The following is a 21,721-nucleotide window of genomic DNA, read 5'->3' on the forward strand; positions in this document are numbered from 1 at the left end:
TTACTGCTTTGTTATGCAGTTCTCCAGTGATCCTTTTAGTAATAGATTGCATTTATTGAACTTGTACCATGTGCCAAGACACTCTTCCATGCTCTCTATGTATTCTGTTTCATTCAATAGCTTTCTTTTCTCTTCTCTTCATGATTTTACTTAATGCTCTTACTGACTTCCTTATATGTTACTAAATCAAAATGGTCACACAGCCACCCCCAGCTGCAGGGGAAGCTAGAAAACTGTGTATTTAGCTTTTTCAGCCTGTATAGTAGAGCCCACAAAAAAGGAACACTTGGGAATGGGTATGTCTGCTACATAAACCCTTTTCTTACTGCCCTACCTTGGTTATTTCTTTCATTTCTCTTTCTTCTTTCTTATCAATCCAACTCTTTTTCTGTAAAGAAAATCCCTGTAAAAAAAATTTCTGTAAAATTTTTGTAAAATTTTCTGTAAAAATTTTACAAAAAAAAAATTTCTGTAAAATTTTCTGTAAAAAAAAATTCCTTAAAGATTCTTCACTGTTATATTTGATATATTTATATATGTTGAAATTTCATGAAAGGATAAATTGCAGATTAAATTTTCAATTTTGATTTGAATAGACTAACAGTTATCAAATTTTAGCCTTATAAAAGCAGTTCTACAGAGGAAATGTTTACAGTATGCCTTAGGACGATCGATTGTACAGTAGTATTCAGCATAAACATCATATGCCAAAGAAGTATAATCTTTTATTGTACATTTCCTTTGTTAATATTTTAAGATGTTAATATTATGGGTCAGGTGGGAGTTGTTGTTTATTTTACCTAAACTGAAGCTTTTAGTTACAGTAAGTTGTTTTCCAAATTTATAAAGCAGTAGAATCATTTGATATATAAACAGTTGGAATGCTTTATTCATTCAGTAAATATTTATTAAGTACCTGTTATGTACTTGTAGGTATTGAAAAATGAAAGAGTTAGTAGGGAATGATATTTGAGAACAGACTGCCTATGTTCATGAAAATAAAAGCCTTAATAAACAATAATCGAATATACATAGATAGGTGTGGGGATGGGTGGGTGAGTGGGTAGCCAGATGGATGGATGGACAGACAGAGACAAATTGACACCTACTAAAAGTAAGATTAGTGTTGGGAATTCCCTGGTGGTCCAGTGGTTAGCACTTGGTTCTTTCACTGCCATGGGGCAGGTTCGATCCCTGGTTGGGGAACTAAGATCCCACAAGTCACTTGGCCAAAAAAAAAAAAAAAAAGATTAGTGTTATGATTAGTGGTATTTCAATACTGTGTTGTCTAAAGTATGTTAACTTTTTAAAAATTAAGGTTGACAGATTTGCAATGGAATTGGAACACAGCCGGGATCTGAACAATACCATAGTACATATTGACATGGATGCTTTCTATGCAGCTGTAGAAATGAGGGACAATCCAGAACTGAAGGATAAACCCATTGCTGTAGGATCAGTGAGTATGTTGGTAAGTAGATAAAGATCAAAGACAAATAGGAAGTTCATGACATATTCATATTCAAGTAATCCTTACTGGTTCACGAAGGGGAAAGACTATTGAGTTCCACCAGTTCTATCAGAGTATTTATATGTGTTCAATTACTGAATCCTTTCAACATCAGTTGAGGTACAAATTTTTATTTCCATTTGACAGATAAGAAAACAAACTCAGAGAGGGGTTTAATAATGTCCCCAAATTTATAAACCTGGTAAATGGTAGAGTGGCATTGTATCTTTCTGCTGCAAATTATATTTTTCTTAAGTAACTGTTCTAGTTAAAGAGAACTGAAAAAGAAAGAAGAGGAAATGTTATTCTAAAGCAGAGTTTTGCAAACAATGGCCTACAGGCCAAATCCAGCCTGCTGCCTTACTTTGTAAATAAAATTTTATTGAACACAACATTATAAATCAACTATACTCCAATAAAAATTTAAAAAATTTTATTGGAATACTGTCACACCCATTCATTTATTATTGTTTCATTAAAAGAGCAGAGTTTAGTAATTGCAACAGAGGCCATATGATCTGCAAAGCCTAAAGTATTTGAACCTTTACAGAAAAAGTTTGCCAGCACCAGTTTTGGAGTAACATGTTTCATTAATGTAAGTACTGTAATTAAGTGGTTTTTTCCATGACTTGAAACCTTTGCACTTCTGTGACTATGTTGCTTTTCCTATTGCCACCCTCACCGTAGAAGGTAAAGGTGACCAGGATAGCTGTGTGTAGCTAAAGATGTGTTGGGAATTAGAAACAGCAATTCTAACTCTAACTGGAGTATATGGGTTTTGGTATTAAAAAAATACAAAAGAAATAAGGAAGGTTCTTTCCTGTTCTACTCCTTTCAATGCCTTAGATAACTATTAACCTGATTCCCGAGTTATTTTATTATAAAACTGTAATCTGTTCATTATCTCTGCTCCCACAAGTATGCAGGCAACTAACAATCCTGGTTCCAAAGCAGTGTTTGTAGGAAAGGATACTCTCCTCTCCTACAAATCATCAACTAATATTTGAAAAAAATATATTTAATTTTATTAAGAATATATATCACCATATATTTATGTGAAATTATATATATGAACCCCTTCAGTACTTACTGGACACCCATTTATGCTCATGATTCTGTAATTTGTTTGGCCTGAGGCGACCCAGGACTGGAGCCTACAGGCTCTTTGGTGGGGCTAATGGCGGACTCTGGGAGGGCTCACGCCAAGGAGTACTTCCCAGAACTTCTTCTGCCAGTGCCCTTGTCCCCACAGTGAGCCACAGCCACCCCCTGCCTCTGCAGGAGACCCTCCAACACTAGCAGGTAGGTCTGGTTCAGTCTCCTATGGGGTCACTGCTCTTTCCCCCTGCGTCCTGATGCACACACTACTTCGTGTGTACCCTCCAAGAGTAGAGTCTCTGTTTCCCCTGGTCCCGTAGAAGTCCTGCAGTCAAATCCCGATATCCTTCGAATTCCTCCTTCCGTTGCTGGCCGCCCCCGCAGTTGGGAAGCCTGATGTGGGGCTCAGAAGCTTCGCTCCAGTGGGTGGACTTCTGTGGTATAATTGTTCTCCAGTTTGTGAGTCATCCACCCAGCGGTTATGGGATTTGATTTTATTGTAATTGCGCCCCTCCTACTGTCTCATTGCAGCTTCTCCTTTGTCTTTGGATGTGGGGTACCTTTTTTGGTGAGTTCCAGTGTCTTCCTGTTGATGGTTGTTCAGCAGTTAGTTGTGATTCCGGTGCTCTTGCAATAAGGAGTGAGCGCATGTCCTTCTACTCCACCATCTTGAACCAAGCTCTCCAGAAGCTGCAGACTTTTTAATGCCTAGGTTTCAGGACTTGCATAATGTCACTCCCTCACATTCTTTTGGTCAAAACAAGTCACAACCAAGTCTCTTGGTATGAGGAACCAGAACCCACCTTTTGACAGGAGGAACTGTAAAAGGTTGTGGCTGTGATTCATAATCCCCCACAAACCTAAAAGTTAAAGGAAGTGACATCTAAAGTTGTGTTTGTACTCTACTGTAGATCTAGCTTTTATATCAGTTCCATTCGATTTATTTATATTTAAAGCATTGGTTTGTCCTTCAAGTGCTGTCTGCACTTTCTAGTCCAGAATATTGACCAAGGATTAGCATAGTTTTGAATACTATCAAGATTTCTTAAACACCATTTGAAAACCATTAATGGCAAATTTATATTATCATTCTGAAATAATGCTTTCATTTGGTAGATTTTGTTTGCTTTCTTTGAATTTTCAGTTGAGATTCCAAAGATTCCATTTGTGATTAGTTTTTTTTAAATGGTACTATGGCCTGCCACATTAATCTGGATTGTTGTCAGGTATCTTCATCAACAGGATTTAATAAGTAATGTTCTTTTTACTCTCAATGACAAAATTTTGGCTCCCTGTCCACCAATGCCGAAGAAAAAATACGGAGACAGGGTTTGGAGGAAGTAGAAAAGAGTAGCTTTATTCCTTTTGCCAGGCAAAGGGGGTAACAGCAGGGTAGCACCTCAAGAGCTGTGCCCCTTCCCTGGGTAATAGGGGAAGTTTGTATAGCCTGGGGCTTGTGGTCTAGGGTAGGTGATACGGCTCAAAGTAATGAAGGTCTTGCATTTCTTTTCTTCTGCAAATTCATGGCCAAAGCTGGCATCAGGAGGCTCAGCGACTGGGTCTGGTGACAGTGATTATCGGCCCGTGACCTTCTTTCTGAAATGAAGAGTGCTACAAGGGAGTGTAGAGGGAGAAGAAGTGCCAGGTGCAAAGGGTCATTTGTATGGAGTCAGAGAGTAATCAGCTTTGTGAAGGACAAGTCTAGCTACAAGTGTTTGTTAGTAGTAACAGCTAAAGAATAACCAAGATTGCTTAACTCTTTCAGTCCTGTTTCCCCAGCCTATTCATTGATTCCTTATTTTCCTTGTTTATCAGAAAACAAAAGTCTCATTTCTATTTTTGCTGCAACACTCTAATTGTTTAGTACCATCTCGTAGTCAAAATGTTTTCACCAAAAAAGATATTCAAGCATTAAGAAATAAAGCTTAATTTTTAAAGTTCTTTTATGCTTTAATCACTTCATGTTTGAGACTTGATTTAACTGACCATATATTAGAACTTTGTTTTGGTTTTTTTCTAGATCAAAAATTTACAAAATTCCAAATCCATACTATTATACTATACCATTACTTTGCATACTATTACTTTTTGTAACTTCTATACTATTTGTACTATATTGCTTTATAACTATTACTTGACTACTACTATGTTATTACTTTAATGTAACATCACCCACTATCATCTAAACTTTTATATATACTATATTACAGGTATGCATTAAATCCAATGAAGTTTAGTTACTGGAAATGTAAGAGAACCTTTTTATTAGCACAGTCTTGCTTATTACCTCACGTCACGTTATAAATATGGTACAGCAGTGGGAGAGGGTCATGGTGTTATACCATAACAGGATAAAATCAAAGCTTGATTTGAGACAGTGGCCTATAAAAGAAATGTCCTTGAATTGAAAATGCACATCAGTAATGTTTCTTTTGAAAGCATGGATCAATATGTCCATTTAGGTTTGAATATTTTTCCCCATGTGGTCCATTTTCTTTCAGACTACTTCGAATTACCACGCAAGGAGATTTGGTGTTCGTGCAGCCATGCCAGGATTCATTGCAAAAAGACTCTGCCCACAACTTATTATAGTGCCCCCAAACTTTGACAAATACCGAGCTGTGAGTAGAGAGGTAAGTCTGATATCTCACCCCTACTTATAGCCTTCTGCTGATTTCCTATCATCTACAGAGTCAAGTCCAAATGCTGTAGCACATCAGAATTTAGCCTTAGCTTATCCCTTTAAGTCTCCCTTCTATCACTTCCTCAGCTTATATGTCAAATACTGAGCTGCATGTGTGTCCAGAATACACTCTTCTATTTCCCAGTTCTTTGCTTTTCCATGTGTTTTTCTGTCTGCATAGAAAACTCTTATCTCCCCAGAAAACTCTGAATTGCCTTAATTATAACCTAAATTAACTTTAGCTATTTTTCTGTTAATGTGCAATGTACATTTTCTTCTAGAATCACCTTATATTTATAATCTACAGAATTAATTCCAAGTCATTAATTCCAAGCTCTTTTCTGAATAAATTTTTTATCAATGTTTTTAAACAGTAACAAAATTAACTTATTTTGATTAGCTGCTCTCCTTGCCCCATAATCTAGGGAAGGTGCTTATGAGCATTTAATATCCAGAGGGTGTAATCAAAGAAAAAGGGGAATAATCTATTGCTTTGAAAAGGTTCTCTGAAAAATAAAGATTTGATGATTCACTAAAATTGCCTAAACTGTCATATATGAAAAACTGCCCTTTTCTCTAATTGTGGTAACAACTGGACTATCATGGCACTGCTAAAACTTCAGTCATAAATTGAAATTTTAGTATACGACCTCAAACATTTTTAGACTACTGTGGCAAAATGCAGTGTGTTAAAGCCTGCTGTCTGAATTGAAACACTTAAAAACTCTGGCCTCCCACTTACTACCATTTAGTCTCGTAAATTGTCTTTAGATTCACTCTTCTTATTTGTATTCCACCTCATTTCCCCTAGCAGTGAAACCTCCCCCAAATCAAAATGATACTCCACTCCCAGTTTTTTTTAAGTTTTAAAAAATTCTTTGAAAAACAGCCTGTGGAAGCAAGTGCTTTTGTGCCTACATGTGCAGAGGTGGTGGGGAAGGGGAAGCAGGTTCACACAGGTTACTGCTTATCTGTTTTACTGTATTCTTAAGTAGAGATAAAATGCCAACCATAAATATTATAAGCTTTTAATAAGTTTGAAAATCCTCCAAAGACTTTGTAAGAATTTTTTTAACTTCTACTTTAACTCAGTAAAACTTCTGACAGTACGACAATGAGAACTAAATTGCTTTTAGTTCTCTTTAGTTATTTACATAAGATGGAGAAATCTTTCTTCAAATTCAATCAGGATCTAACTAGTTTATTTGCAGATGACAAATGGATTCTTATCTGTAAATGAACTACAGTGCAAATTCACTGATTATAAATGCATTAATATTTATGGCTTGGTTTAAACGTGTAAGAAAAAGCCATTTTCGTTTTATCCAAAAAGAATGGAATAGCTTTAACTGCTCTCCAAGCCTAAGTGCTTGATTTTTACTGGAGTCTGTCTATATTTGTTCTTAAAGCAGTATCCTGTGTAAAGGAAGTTAGTGAGTGTTCATTGTCTCCAGAGAGTACTTCTCATTCAGAATAATCTTAGTTGGCTGCCAACTACAGACGTTCCAGAGTTTCATTTTCACTAGAAAGATTCCATTTGAGCACATTGTAGAATTGGTTTCTTCTACAAGAACAAAGCTAATTAAGGTACTCTCTGAGTAAAGCTTGGCCAAGTTTTATGCCACCATTTTCTAAAATTACCTTTGACTCAGCTGTTCATAATTATATTAAGCTAAAATGCTTTCTTTTTATAAAGCATCAAAAAAAATTTTCTCATGATAAGGCAGACAGCTTTTAAACACTAGGTGAAACATAACAAAATTCAGCAAGTATGTTTTTCTAATATACATATTATTTTGGCAACCAGTTCCTCTAACTTCAGCTAATACTTAAGTGGTTAAAAAAAACTTTCATATAATAAAACTATCTTATATAAAAGGCATTTCTGGAATCATGCAGAGATTCTGATCTCTTTACATATTTCTTTTATCCCAAGATGCAACTCCAGACTTTTCCCCATCATTTAATATAGACACAGACTTACACTACAGATTTTGTCATCTTTTCCATTCTAAATCCTGATTTTTGTTTTCTGAATGGATACATGCATTAGTGTGTGTACTGAGTGGAGTTTTATGGACATATTATAATTAATTGGAGTAGAACCACTTTCTAAAGCAACATAATACCTTCATGTATGAGTATTCCTTTTTAAAATGAACAAAAACGGGCCTTTCTCACCTTCTGAAATGACCCACGCTCTGTCTGTGGAGTGTGTTTCTCCCAAGGCCGCTCTCACCTTCTGAAATGGCCCACGCTCTGGCTGTGGAGTGTGTCTCTCTCTAAACAAGTTGACTTGGGGACTTCCCTAGTGGCGCAGTGGTTAAGAATCTGCCTGCCAGTGCAGGGGACATGGGTTCAATCCCTGGTCTGGGAAGATCCCATGTGCTGCGGAGCAACTAAGCCCATGAGCCACAACTACTGAGCCTGTGCTCTAGACCCAACGAGCCACAACTATTGAGCCCATGCGCCACAGCTACTGAAGCCTGCAAGCCTAGAGCCCGTGCTCTGCAAGAAGAGAAGCCACCGCAATGAGAAGCCTGCACACCACAACGAAGAGTAGCCCCCGCTCACCACGACTGGAGAAAGCCCGCGCCCAGCAACGAAGACCCAACGCAGTCCAAAAATAAATAAATAAGTAAATAAAATTTAAAAATAACTAACTAAATAAATAAATCCACTTCTTACCTAAGAAAAAGAAGAACAAAAACAATAGTAAAAGGTAAAGGAGAGCAGGATCCTATTGTTCCCACTTCCGCTTTTGACTTGCCACCTAAAATTATGTTGCTTCACCATTTTTTCTGGGCCTATCAGAATGATGTTGTTGTTTATTTGAATCACTTATTATATATAGATATAGGTGGCTAAATAGAGATTGAATCAAATGAAGCTATTTCATGGTCTTCTGCCTTTGTGATCTACTTTAATACAAAAGAGAATTTGGACAAACTTGCCCTAGCAGTAAATTATTTATTCTCTAAATCCATGAGCTATTGATTATAGAATCCTTACTATAGTTGCAAAGTAAGAATATTAATGTTTCTTATCAGCTGTATGTGGCACGTTTTACTTTGGCAGCAAAATTAAACCATTTTGTTCCTTTCGAAGGTTAAGGAAATACTTGCTGATTATGATCCCAATTTTATGGCCATGAGTCTTGATGAAGCCTACGTGAATATAACAAAGCATTTAGAGGAAAGACAAAATTGGCCTGAGGACAAAAGGAAGTATTTCATCAAAACAGGGAACTCTCTAGAAAATGGTAAGCAATTTATTAGAATGCTCAGACTAAAAACAAAAAATCCTTTGAATTAACCAGTTAACTCATTAGGATGCATAGGTGCAGGACTAAATATAGCTTTATTATGAAAAAGTATTAAAAATTAAAAATCAGGGAATTCCCTGGTGATCCAGTGGTTAGGACTCCACGCTTTCCACTGCAGGGGGCACGGATTTGATCCCTGGTGGGGAACTAAGATCCCACAAGCTGCACGGCACAACCAAGTGGGTTTTCTGAGATAAATGTGTGGAATGCCACTTTTAAATCAAATGAGATTGTTAAATCTCCAGACTTTAAGAGTGTGCAGAGTCCCTAAACAAAGTAATTTCATAGCAGTTTTTTCCATAAGATATAACTAACCAGGGGTTGGATTGCCTTGAATCTGAGGAGGTTCTTTGTTTATAGTGGCCTTTTTATGTAGCTGTTAATAGAAAATAGATTCTTTTTTTAATTAGCCTTGAACATATCAAAATATTGGGTGGGTTTTTTTTCTTTATTTCCCAAATTTTCTATAATCTGTTTATACAGTGATTGCTGTTCTTAACCTTGCCGAAATTAATGACTCCCCAACTCCCTTCTTGGCCTTAGATCTTATTTTGATTCTTTTTATATATAATGAAACAAGTTTATGACCCCAAGGTTTTATTCAAATGAGCCCCTTATTACCTACCCAAAACAATGCCAAAAATCATGCAGATAATACATGTACTGCTTTCAGTCCTCTGTCAGAGGTGTGATTACTTCAAATGCCAGCACTGCCCTGGACCCCTGAGCAAAGTTCACCTGGATGAAAAGGTAGAAATAGAGGGTTTGCTCAAAACCCATAGCCATGTTTCATGTGTACAACTCATTAACTGCTTCAGAGGGGACAGGCTGTGGTGGGGAAGCTCTTTGTAACTTTCCCTGAAGCAAAAATGGTAGATCCTCAATGCCATAAAATTCTAACTTTACCATTGTTTGGGGCTCACATCTTTGGAGCAAATTTAGTATGGACATTGAATCATAATTTTATTACCTTACTTAGAGCTCTAATGGAGTAGGTCTCTCTCTTTAAGAGAAACATTAAACAAACATAATTTCTGGACACAGGGGCTTGGAGCAAAAGGTTTTTTGCTCTTAGTATAACTTTATTGTTTGAGGAAGTGACACACAAAGTCTAATGTCACTTTGCTTAAAATCTTACTTTGTTAGTTCCTTACTTTTCACAGGAGAAAGGAGGGGAGCCATTAAATAGTTACGTCAAAGCATCCCCTGAGGGTGTCCTATAATAACTACTTTCACAATATGTTATAAAAAAATTATATTGGGACTAAGGTAAATGTTTTCATTCTCTACTAATGTTCTTTTCATTTACTATATGTCCACACTTATTATGAGGATGTGAATTTTTAATATCGTTGCTTTTAACATATTTATTTATGTACTTTCCTCTTCATGTATTTCATATTCTTAAGCAATTTAAATAGTTTAACTTTTTTTTTTTCATATATAAGTCCCTGTCGACTGGACTTTCAGGCATGTCTGATTTCACATTATGCCCAGAGAAGCTGTCAACAGTGAGTTGGAGTCGTGGCAGGTGGTTGATATACCTTCCTCTAAAGTCCAAGGGATTTTTCTGCTGTTTGCCCCTTTTCTAAAAGGCACAGTCTGTAAAGAAATAAAATAATAATTATTATTATTTTATGTTTATTCTCTCATAAATCTAGATGGTGCCAGGCAATGTAAAAAACTAAAATACTGTACCGTATACTTTTTAGCACTTGCCATCCAGATGGGATCTTAATCCTACTGTTTCAAATTATAAGAAACCTTACTTTTATATGCTGATCACCTCAGTTATGAGGCTTATAAAGATATTTCTTTCAGAAAGCAAATAAGAAACCACTTCAGCGGTTGGTTGCATAGCCAGGCCTCGCAGAGAAGTAGACAGATTGAAACGATAACTACACCATTCAGCAGCGGCTCTAAACAATGAACCTGAAAACAGCATGCTTTGCTTTCTGCTGTAGTGTCCTGCTATCAGTGACTCACCTGAGGGCAGTGTGATAGAAGCATGAGGTACAAAACATGGCATAAGGAACTGCAGAAGGAGGTTGTGAACGTGCCTTACGTGGCCTGCAGGTTTTCCGTAGCTCTTTACCTTGACTTTCACACATCTAGTTGGGAAAAAGAGGGTCCAGGTAAATACCATTTCAGCTGTGCCTTAGTCTTAATCCCCCTGAATTGCTCTGCATTTTAAAACCAGATAATGGAAAATGAAAGGAACTAAAGTACATAAATAACGGCTAGTGTAAGTTTGAAAATAAGGCTTGTTTTGTATATGGCCTGGGAATTCAGATTTGGAAAATACCTGTCTGTAACTTAATTCATATTACATACTTAAAAATTTGAAACTAATTAGGTGTCTGTCATTTTATTTATATTATCTTTATAAAATCTCTTGAAAAGGCCATCTTCATTTTTTAAGTATATGTGTCTTGAAACTAGAAATTTAATTTTTGCATCTGTATTTACCTTAATTTGGAAAACATTTATATGTAATAAAATTATGAAGTGGATGAGAAAGCTCTGTTGTTAATCTTAGTTTTTATCAATTTTACACTTCAACTGATTTCTCCTCCATTAAGCCCGGAAAGTAAAGTCTTCAATGGATTTGTTCATAAGGACATTTTTAGTATCTGTATAGATTTAAGTGTATTTCACAGTTCATTTATGAAAAATGCAACTAAAATGAGATAATAACCAGATTAGGTTTTTTACTTTACTTTTTAATATTAATATTAGTTTACTGCCTTTTGATAATAACGAAGGCTTCTCGCTCTTAAACTTGGACCACTGTTAATCTGATTAGACCTTAAGAATTTATATATTTAAAGAAATATAACTTCCAGAAGTAATTTCTATTGATTTCAGATGTGCTCTTAGTAAAAGTGATACTTTATAAACAAACAAGTCAAAATTAAAATCAGCATTTGAAAGAAGAAAATTCAGATTATTTAACATTTGAAAAGTTCTTCCATGAATGAAAAAATTTTTTAGGCTTTTTTCCCCCTCCAAAAGCAAAATTTATCTTTCAGGCATAATTGCTGTATGTTGCTTAACACCTTTTTCCTTATTCCTAAATTCTAATTTAAGAAGGTTCTTCTTTTCCTCTAGAGATGAGTAAAGGAAAAAAACCTTTCATCTTTTTGAGAAAAAAGTACTGTGAATCTAATTCCAATTCTGGGTTTCAATTAATTTCAGTACAAAAATTAGTGAGATTTACATAAGATATTTCGTTTTAAAATGTATACAATGGAAATGGATAATATTTCTTTTAAGAAAAACTTAGAATCAGTGTTTTCTTTGGTAAACAGTTAAAAATATAAATGCTAACATTTCTGACCTTGGTTCTTAGAAAGCGAACTAAACTAGATTTGTTTTGTCTTTAGAAAGACTGTAGGGAAACCTAATTTATGAAGTATGTACTTTTTAAAATGAAGATGAATTACTGTTGCTGTTTATAATTTAGATAAACCAGGAAAGGAAGTTAATAAACTGCGTGAGCAGGAACGATCCATCTCTCCTCTACTTTTTGAAGATAGTCCTCCTGATTTGCAGTCCCCAGGAAATCCTTTCCAAGTGAACTTTGAAGAACTGAATAATCTTCAAATACTCCAAAACTCAATTGTTTTTGGAACATCAGCTGAGGAAGTGGTAAAGGAAATTCGTTTCAGAATCGAGCAAAAAACTACACTGACAGCCAGTGCAGGTACTTAAAAGGATATTGATGGTTCCAATAGTTATAATTTTCAGACTAGCTAACATAGTGTAATATTAGTAGTTTCTCACTATAAAGTGTAGAATAACATTTTACTTAGCTGTTTTTTTATTAACTTCTGACAATATACCTATTCAGAATACTGTGAACCTATAGGTAAATTGGAATTAAGCACAAAAACCCATGTGTCCAAAGCAAAAACTTATCATAAAGCTCATGTAGCGATCTTTTTTGAAACACAAAATATATTTTAATTGGTTTGGGACATAATACTTTGTTTTCCCTTTGAAGACTTACAGTGCAAGAGAGACCACAGATGTCCACACAAAATATGGATTAGACAGGAAAAAACACCAACTAGCAACATAGCAATCTAGGATCATCTGGTGAAGGGAAAAAGAGCTTTACATATGCCAATAACTCATGAGGGTATCACTGTGTCTTAGCATAGAAACTGATATTCATGAGGACCCTAGATTATCTTAAGAAAGCCATATTATGATTGGGTTAGTCTTTTCTTCCTATGCCAAAGCCTGAAAATAAGTAATAAATTTTAGAAAAATGTGTATAAAAATTGAACTATTTGATGATCATAGTTGAATATACCTATTTCAAGTTATCTTAATCATTAAGACACCTAGAAATTATAAAACACCTCTCTGAAAAGGGGTAATTTGCTTTGTGAGTAGCATAAAAAGGATACACGCATTTCATTATCATTGTTTTAAACATACTGGAAACAGAATCTTTGTTTTTTTTTTTTTCTTTATGTGGATAATCTATACAGGAGACCTTTTCAAAGAGTAAACATCCATCCTAAATTATATTCTCCATCTTTTCTGTAAGACAGCCCTGTATTCCTACTAAATATAGTAAGTAAACTAATAATATCACTTAAACTCAGAAATTACTCTTAGACTTTAAAATACCATGGAGATTTAAATATTCCTCATTTCTGCTGCCACAATAACTAATACAATTCCTTTTCCTAAAACCATAGCAAGCCCTGGGGAGATAGATAGTAATCAAATGTTATTTTTAAAGTAGCATTCCACAGTTCAGATTTTTGCATTTAATATTTTTTCTGTGTTGTTATCACATATTTTAAAATCATGCATATCATGTTCTTTGAGTCATCAGAGTGTTTTTCTTTTAAGGCATTGCACCAAATACAATGTTAGCGAAAGTATGCAGTGATAAGAATAAACCAAATGGACAATACCAAATTCTCCCTAATAGACAAGCTGTGATGGACTTCATCAAGGACTTACCCATTAGAAAGGTGAAATTTTATGCAAAATTTGTCATCTATATATATATACTCGGTATTCTGAAGAAATACTATTTAGGATGATAGTAATCATTCTTTCAGAAACTTTTTAAAATGATAGCTAACAAGCAAGAATGATAATGGATGATTTAATTAGGACTTGAAGAAATCTTTCTATGAAATCCTAAAAGTGAGGTTTAGGAAGCTTGTCTGTTGAAAAGTTTGTTGAAAAGATTTAGAATTTTAATTGTTTTTGACCAGAAAAAAAAAACCCAAATACTTTACCATCTTTAAAATGGTAAAATGATTCCTCAGGGATTATAGAAAGGGTATATTTTATTATTTTTTACAGCTTCTAGATTATTCTGTATATATATGCTTTTTAAAAAATAATGATTGTACTATACACTATTTGACGTTCTAGGGCCTGCTTTCCTGACTCAGCATAATGTGTATTAGTGAATCTAAATAAACATTTTCAACGCTCAGAAGAAAGTCTATATCAAAATATATAATGTATAATGACTACTGAATAACTTAGTATATATAAAATATAGCTATAAAGCAGTGTTTTCCAATGTATTTTTAAGGTATGAATGGGTGTTCTGTTAAAAAACGTTCTGGGGTCAAAGAACTTTGGAATGTACCACCCTTGGTGGGTCACAAGAGATATTAATTTATTGAAGATTCATAATTCTTACAGTAAAAAAGTTCATTTAAAGTTTGTTTATCCTAGAAACAGACTGATTGTTACAGAGAACAAACTGGTGGTTTCCAGAGGGGAAGGGGTGGGGAGTTGGGCAAAATAGGTAAAGAAGATTAAGAGGTACAAACTTGGAGTCATAAAAAAAAAGTCATGGGATGTAATGTACAGTATAGAGACTATAGTCAGTAATATTATAATAACTTTGTATGGTGACAGATGATTACTAGACTTACTGTGGTAATTGATTCATAACGTATATAAATGTTGAATCACGGTGTTGTACACCTGAAACTAATATAATGTACGTCAACTATACTTCAGTTTTAAAAAATTAAAAGGGAATAAAAAGTTGTTTATCCTACCATTCCCCAAGTTTATATGACCGCAGAACTCTTTTTTAAATGCTTTTTAAAAATTCCATGGAATTTAAAATTTTTAATTTTCATGGAACACTAGTTTAGGAAATATAGCCAAAAAGTAACTAAAGCCGTTCTCTTGTGTGACTTTTGAAACTAGGCACATTATTTATACCTTTTATTAGTTATAAAATATATGATGAGATTATAATATCACTTCTTATCTTAATTTCAAAATGTATTAATGATAAGTTGATTCTTTTCTAGGTTTCTGGAATAGGAAAAGTTACAGAGAAAATGTTGAAGGCCCTTGGAATTATTACTTGTACAGAACTATACCAACAGAGGGCATTACTTTCTCTCCTTTTCTCTGAAACATCTTGGCATTATTTCCTTCATATTTCCCTGGGTCTAGGTTCAACACAGCTGGCAAGGTATCTGTATTTATAATTATTCTGCTTTTTTTTAGCATTTGCTGAAATAACAGTTTTCACCATTGAGATAGAGACTACAAGGATAACATGTTTTAAATTTCTTTTAGGCTAACTCAATTCAGAATATAATTTTTGAATTAGAGTCAAAAGATTGGTTGTGAGAGAAAAGGAAAAGAGGAATAAAAAATCACTCCTAGGTTGTTGGCTACAACATTTGGATAGAGGGATAAGAGGAATGATGGGTGCTTTCTTTTCTGTACCTGCCTTGTTCTTTGTTCAGAACGTAAGAATATTGGTGATCAGATTGTGGGGGTGAGAAAGATGGCTCATACTGCAGAACTCACCCTTTAAAGCAAGTAGACTTAACGATTCCTTGAAAGCCTTCATGAACTACCTGTATTTCTTCTCTTTTCCAGATTTGTAAATGATTCATTCATTCAGTACTGAGTACTTTGCGTTAGGCACTGTTCTAGGCACTGGGGATAATAGCAGTAAACAAGACAAAGTCCTGCCTTCATGGAGTTTGCAGAGTAGTGTGGGAAATAGAAAGTAACCAAATAAACAAATGGAGAAAGTAAGGCAGAGTGGGGGCACATAGATGTTGACTTGGGGGGTAAGAGATGGGGTTGGCAGCGGTTCTCCAGAGACAGAGACCTGAAGGGGCCAGCCATGCAAAGATCTAAGAGAAGAGGAAACGGCTAGAGGAGAGGGCCTGTGTTTCCTCCCTGCCACTCTTTCATCCAGGTCTTAAAAAGAAGGATCCCAGAGCTAGAAGGGTACACTGTTTAGGGTGGGTGAAAAGAAGGCACTAAAAACAAGAATGAAAATTAACACTGGGCACTATTTTTACGATTTCGTTATCATCTTGTTAGCCTGCCCTCAAAATAACTCTTTTATATTCATATAGTTAAACTAAAGGAAAACAAGAAGATTACTGAGGAGGCATGTAAAATAAGTTTGATTAACCAATTAGACCTGCTATATCTTACAGAGATTGCAAGGCATGTGCTATTATTTTTCTCATCTCTCCATGCTCCTCATTCTTTCAAGTCCAGGTAGCTGACTTTGATCTTGAGTGGATATAATGAAAGATAAGAGAAAGACATCACAGTACTATAAATAATCCAGTACATGAAGGTGATGAGAAATAAAACTTTCTTCTTTAATCCAAAAATTATCCTCTTTTTATTTCCATAGTGCTTGAAAACAATACAGTTTTTAATATAATATAGCACATATTAACCTGTGGTAGAGATGCAGGTAATGCTTTTAAGTGAAATTCATAGGTAATTTTTAACCATATAAAATAGCAAACTTACCTTCCCTTCTATCAACATTCTCTGTTTCCTTAATTTGCTTTATTTTTTAATCTGTAGTACTTCTCCCCTTCTAACCTGTTCCATATTTACTGCTATGTTTATTTGTCTCCCTCCACTAAGATATAAGTTTCTTTATAACTATTTTTTTTGACATTTATTTAATTTACTTATTTGGTTGCACTGAGTCTTAGTTGTGGCAGGCGGGCTCCTTTGTTGTGGCTTGCAGGCTCCTTAGTTGTGACATGCGAACTGTTAGTTGTGGCACGCATGTGGGATCTAGTTCCCTGACCAGCGATCGAACCCAGGCCCCCTGCATTGGGAGCGCGGAGTCTTAACCACTGTGCCACCAGGGAAGTCCCTAAAATATAAGTTTCTTAAAGGCAGGCACTTGGTCTGTTTTGTTCATTACTGTTATCTCCAAGGCCTAGAACAGTGCTTGATTCATAATTGGTTTGTGAAATAGTAGGAAAATGAATAATCTACATGTCATTTCAGCTTTTTGGTTTTAACTGCTCCTACCAGAGCAGCTAGAATCCAACCAAACTAGGTGGTTCAGATTCCCAACCATCATCCTATTGCTGTATGGCAAATTTTAACTGAGCTTCTATAGAGTGGTATAAGTGAATAATAAATAGGCTATTATTAATGTACTAGGCCAAAAACTAGATAATGGATATTAAATTATTTAAAATTTAATTATATCTTATAACTGCAAGCCATTATGCTACTACCTTCTGTTGGTTTTTGTAAGTTGTGATTTTTTATATTCAGACTTTTAATAGAAACAATTTATAATATCATCCTGTTTTCAAATTTGTTGTCTTTGATAGATATAGACTTGATCCATCACACATGTAATTATATTAGCATATCTTTCTACATTCTTTGGTGATAGTTTTATTTTTAGATTAAAAAACTCACTGTGTTGCATGATGTATAACTTTTAATCTAAAACATTGAGATCTCTAAAGGGTAACTGATGTAAAATCATCTTGGTTGACTAAAAGAAATTCAGTCTTCTTTGAGAAAGCAAATAAAAGCTTTTTTTTTTTAATTTCAAGGGATGGAGAGAGGAAAAGCATGAGTGTTGAGAGGTAATGTTTTGTTACTAATTATTCATAATTTGTATTATTTTAAACTAATTTTTAATTTTTAGTAAATTCTCACTGAAATTTAAAAATCTATTTGCAAACCAAGTAACAATTTTCATCAGTTGATACTACTACAGTAAATATTCCAGTGCAATGCTTTATTGTCTTTGCTTGCTGTGCTCTCAATGGGAAAAAATTTAACTGCAGTTATTTTTTTAAATGTTGGTTTTGTTCCTATTCAGTGAAAACCAAGCATTTTAGGATTCTAAATCTTAATTTATAGGCTTATTTATAAGAAAAATTATACTGAGTAGTTATTTGGGAAATTTAAGAAATGATGATGGAAATTCTTCCTGAAGTTCTTCAAATATTGGTGAATAACCATAGACATCAAATAGTAAGATACTGATGAACAAGAGCTTAGAGGTGATCTAGTTCAGTGGTTTACAATCTTGTTTGAAGTCAAATGAAATCTTGATGGAACCTTATTGTTTTGGGAAATATGTCATTGTTTGAAAAGTCCCTCACTTATCTCCTCAAAGAACCAAAGTTCCACTAAGACATTTAAGAACCGCGGACCTAGTATAAGGTTGTGTTCATTTTGCACATATGTTATTCATGATCGGAAAAGCTGAATGACTTTTTTTTAAATTTTATTTATGTTTTATACAGCAGGTTCTTATTAGTTATCTATTTGATACATATTAGTGTATACATGTCAATCCCAATCTCCCAGTTCATCCCACCACCTCCACCACCACCCCTTTTCCCCCTTGGTGTCCATATTTGTTCTCTATTTCTGCCTTGCAAACCAGTTCATCTGTACCATTTTTCTAGATTCCACATATTTGTGTTTATATACAATATTTGTTTTTCTCTTTCTGACTTACTTCACTCTGTGTGACAGTCTCTAGGTCCATCCACATCTCTACAAATGACCCAATTTCATTCCTTTTTATGGCTGAGTAATATTCCATTGTATATATGTACCACATCTTCTTTATCCATTCATTTGTGGATGGGCATTTAGGTTGCTTCCATGACCTGGCTATTGTAAATAGTGCTGCAATGAACATTGGGTTGCATTTGTCTTTTTGAATTATGGTTTTCTCTGGGTATATGCCCAGTAGTGGGATTGCTGGGTCATATGGTAATTCTATTTTTAGTTTTTTAAGGAACCTCCATACGGTTCTCCATAGTGGCTGTATCCATTTACATTCCCACCAACAGTGCAAGGGGGTTCCCTAGAAAAGATGAATGACTTTTACAAGACAACACACTTTATCAGTAAATGACTGATAAAAATTGTTGTTTTAGGCTGTGATTTACATAAAAGCAATCAAAGGAAAAGAGGGGAAAAAAGCATCCAAAAGTGAGATAGTATCGTCCTATTTAATGATTTTTTCTTCTATTTTGTCTTTTGTTATTGAGAACATTGCTTGCTGTACAAGAATATTAATATTAACTAATATTAATATTTCTTAAGAAAGGGCCATCAAACCAATAGAAAAAAGTGACCAAAGATCTAATTAGTTAACAGAAAAGATGGTACAAATGGCTTTATAAACATGTGAAAATAATCTCAGTCTCCGTATAATTTAAGAAATTCAGATTGAAAATTCTCTGAGATAGCATTTTTCACTAATTAAGTTGGCAAAGATGCACACTCTATTGGCAAGACTATGGGAGTGAAAAAGCTATTAAACTCTAAAGGAGGGTGTACTAGTTTCTTATTGGTGGTATAACTAATTACCACAAATTTATTCTCTTACAATTCTGAAGGTCAGCAGTCCTAAAATTAAGGTGTCATCAGGGTTGCATTCCTTCTAGAGGCCCCAGAGAAGAATCCATTTCCTTTCTAAAAGCTTCTAGAGGCTTCTTGCATTCTTTGGCTCACGGCCCCATTCTCTATCTTCAACTCTCACATTTTGTCTTTCTTTGACTCTTACCCTCCTGCCTTCTTCTTACAAGGACCCTTGAGATTACAGTGGACCTACCTGGATAATTCAGGATAATCACCTCATCTTAATTTAACCACATCTGTAAAGTTCATTTCACCATGTAAAGTACTAGATTCTGAGAGATAAGGATTTGAACATCTTCGAGGACCATTATTTTGCCTACCACAGGGGGCAAGCAATTTGGCAGTATCTATCAAGATCACAGATACACATGTACTTTGATCCCACAGTTCTTTTTCTAGGCATACATTCCACTGGTGTAATCACATGTCATTTTACATGTATACATGGTTATGCACTGCATTTTTTTTTGTGATAGCAAAAGATTGGAAATAAGTTTCTACAAATAGAGGATTGGTTAAATGATCTTACATCTTTAAATTAGAATTTATGCTGCCATATATAAATGAAATTATTTATAGGGAACTCTCACCAAGATGAATGAGAAAAGCAAAGTGGTAAATAATGTATCTAATATTCTACTGTTTATATAGGGGAAATGTTTGCTTGTTTGCTTTTATATACATACAGTATTCTAGAGGAATAAATAATGAATAGGAAGCTGGCAATATTGGTTGCCACTAGGGAAGAGAACTGGGTAGCTGGGAATAGTTAGAAGCGGGACTTTTCACTGAATGACTATTCAGGGTTTGCTCGGGCTTTTTTACTGGTTACCCCACTCTCTCTTTAGTGTCTTTATGTTAATATGACCTTTCAATACCCTTGTGCAGATGAAGTCACAAGTTCTACATTTAATCTTACCAGCCCTCCATTTCCGGTTGCCTATTAGATGACTTTATGTAGGTGCCACGAACCAACCCCTTAAATCTACTTGAAGATAATTCGCTTACAGAAAATACACATGCAGTAATTGGAATGTTGTTCTCATTTGTACTTTCTTAAGATAATCCTCTGTAGCAGAGTTTGTATACATATGTATCCTAATGTTTTGTAAGTTTTGAGGGCATTATCCTTATATGTTGGTGACTTTAATCATCTTTTAAAACATATTGTAGAGAGCAAAAGCACCTTTGCTAATCAGTTTAGCTATAAACAATCTCCCATTATTTAAGAAGATCTTGGATGTTTTTACTTAATCATATCTTAGTTCATCTGAAAACTTTGTACTGTAGAAAATATAACTTAATGCTAGGCCATTTACATGTACTATATCATTTCTAAAGTATACTGAATTGTAGTTTACTTTGTGCACCAAAATCATTCTTGCCTTTCTAGGACATTCAGTGAGATAAGTAAAGCAGAAGAACAGTACAGCTTGTGCCAAGAACTTTGCAGTGAACTTGCTCAAGACCTGCAGAAAGAAGGACTTAAGGTACTTCATTTTTATGCAGTGTTCTTAGTTTTCTAAATTTTTAATAATAAAAAGCTACCTTAAATTTTTAATAATAAAAAGCTACCTTAAACCAAGAGTTAGATTTTGCATTTAAATACAAATTGGGATGTGTCAGAAAAGAGAATTCTTGTCTTCAATAGAGACAAATTGAATTCTGACCCTTATCTGAGGCCTATGATGAGGTCATTTTATGAGAAGCAACTTATGAGGTTGGAGTGGTTCCAGTATAATTCCAGAGAAGTTTATATTACCTTGGGAGTACATTTGAATAAGTTCAAAATCAGAGTTATATTGGCAGTAAAGAATAAGGGATAGGGAAGGATTTCCCTAGAACTGTGCTTGTTATAAATGCCTTTCCAATTATCCTTTAATGTCATTGTCAGGTAGACAGTGACCTTCTGGAATAGGCATTTTGTTTCAAGGCCTTAATCCAGGTTGCTTAACACGTTGAGAACAAAACCTGGAAGGCTTTGAACTTTGTATTGTATAATCTTCACTCACAACAATCCATGTTTAGTATTTTTCCAACATTCTCAAAACAGAGGTAGGGTTATTACAAAGTATAATACAAAAGCAATAAAAAGTTATTACAAAGAAAGGGATATCTGATGAATATTTTCTTATAATCCTTCTCTTTTATACCTTAAATATATAGAGAGTTCTTTTTTTAAAATTTTTTAAATAAACTTTTAATTTTAGAATCATTTCAGATTTATAGAATAGGTACAAGGATATTATCAAGATGTCCAGTATACCCAGTTTCCCTCATTATTAACATCTTATATTATCATAGTACATTAGCAAAACTGACACTAACACATTTCTGTTAACTAAATCCAGACAGTATTTTTGTTTTACCTGTTTTTTTCCATTCATGTCCTTCTTCTCTTTGTTCCAGG

General features: G+C 34.5%; 1 protein-coding gene across 2 annotated transcripts in view; it reads left to right on the forward strand.

Moving 5' to 3' along the window:
* The window catches only part of POLK (DNA polymerase kappa), a 62,168-nt gene that overhangs the window by 33,849 nt on the left and 6,598 nt on the right, over positions 1-21,721 (forward strand). Inside the window, exons 4-11 of one of the 2 annotated variants that reach the window (XM_082651521.1) lie at positions 1,319-1,471; positions 5,110-5,241; positions 8,400-8,553; positions 12,083-12,322; positions 13,489-13,613; positions 14,931-15,097; positions 17,478-17,510; positions 20,705-20,801. In XM_082651521.1, the coding sequence (XP_082507647.1) occupies positions 1,319-1,471; positions 5,110-5,241; positions 8,400-8,553; positions 12,083-12,322; positions 13,489-13,613; positions 14,931-15,097; positions 17,478-17,510; positions 20,705-20,801 (1,101 nt within the window). The remainder of the gene's footprint in view (positions 1-1,318; positions 1,472-5,109; positions 5,242-8,399; positions 8,554-12,082; positions 12,323-13,488; positions 13,614-14,930; positions 15,098-17,477; positions 17,511-20,704; positions 20,802-21,721) is intronic. The other variant, XM_082651522.1, reaches the window with a different exon arrangement.

Source organism: Grampus griseus (genome assembly GCF_964374135.1).
Source record: "Grampus griseus genome assembly, chromosome: 3".
In the NCBI taxonomy this organism is placed as follows: domain Eukaryota; kingdom Metazoa; phylum Chordata; class Mammalia; order Artiodactyla; family Delphinidae; genus Grampus; species Grampus griseus.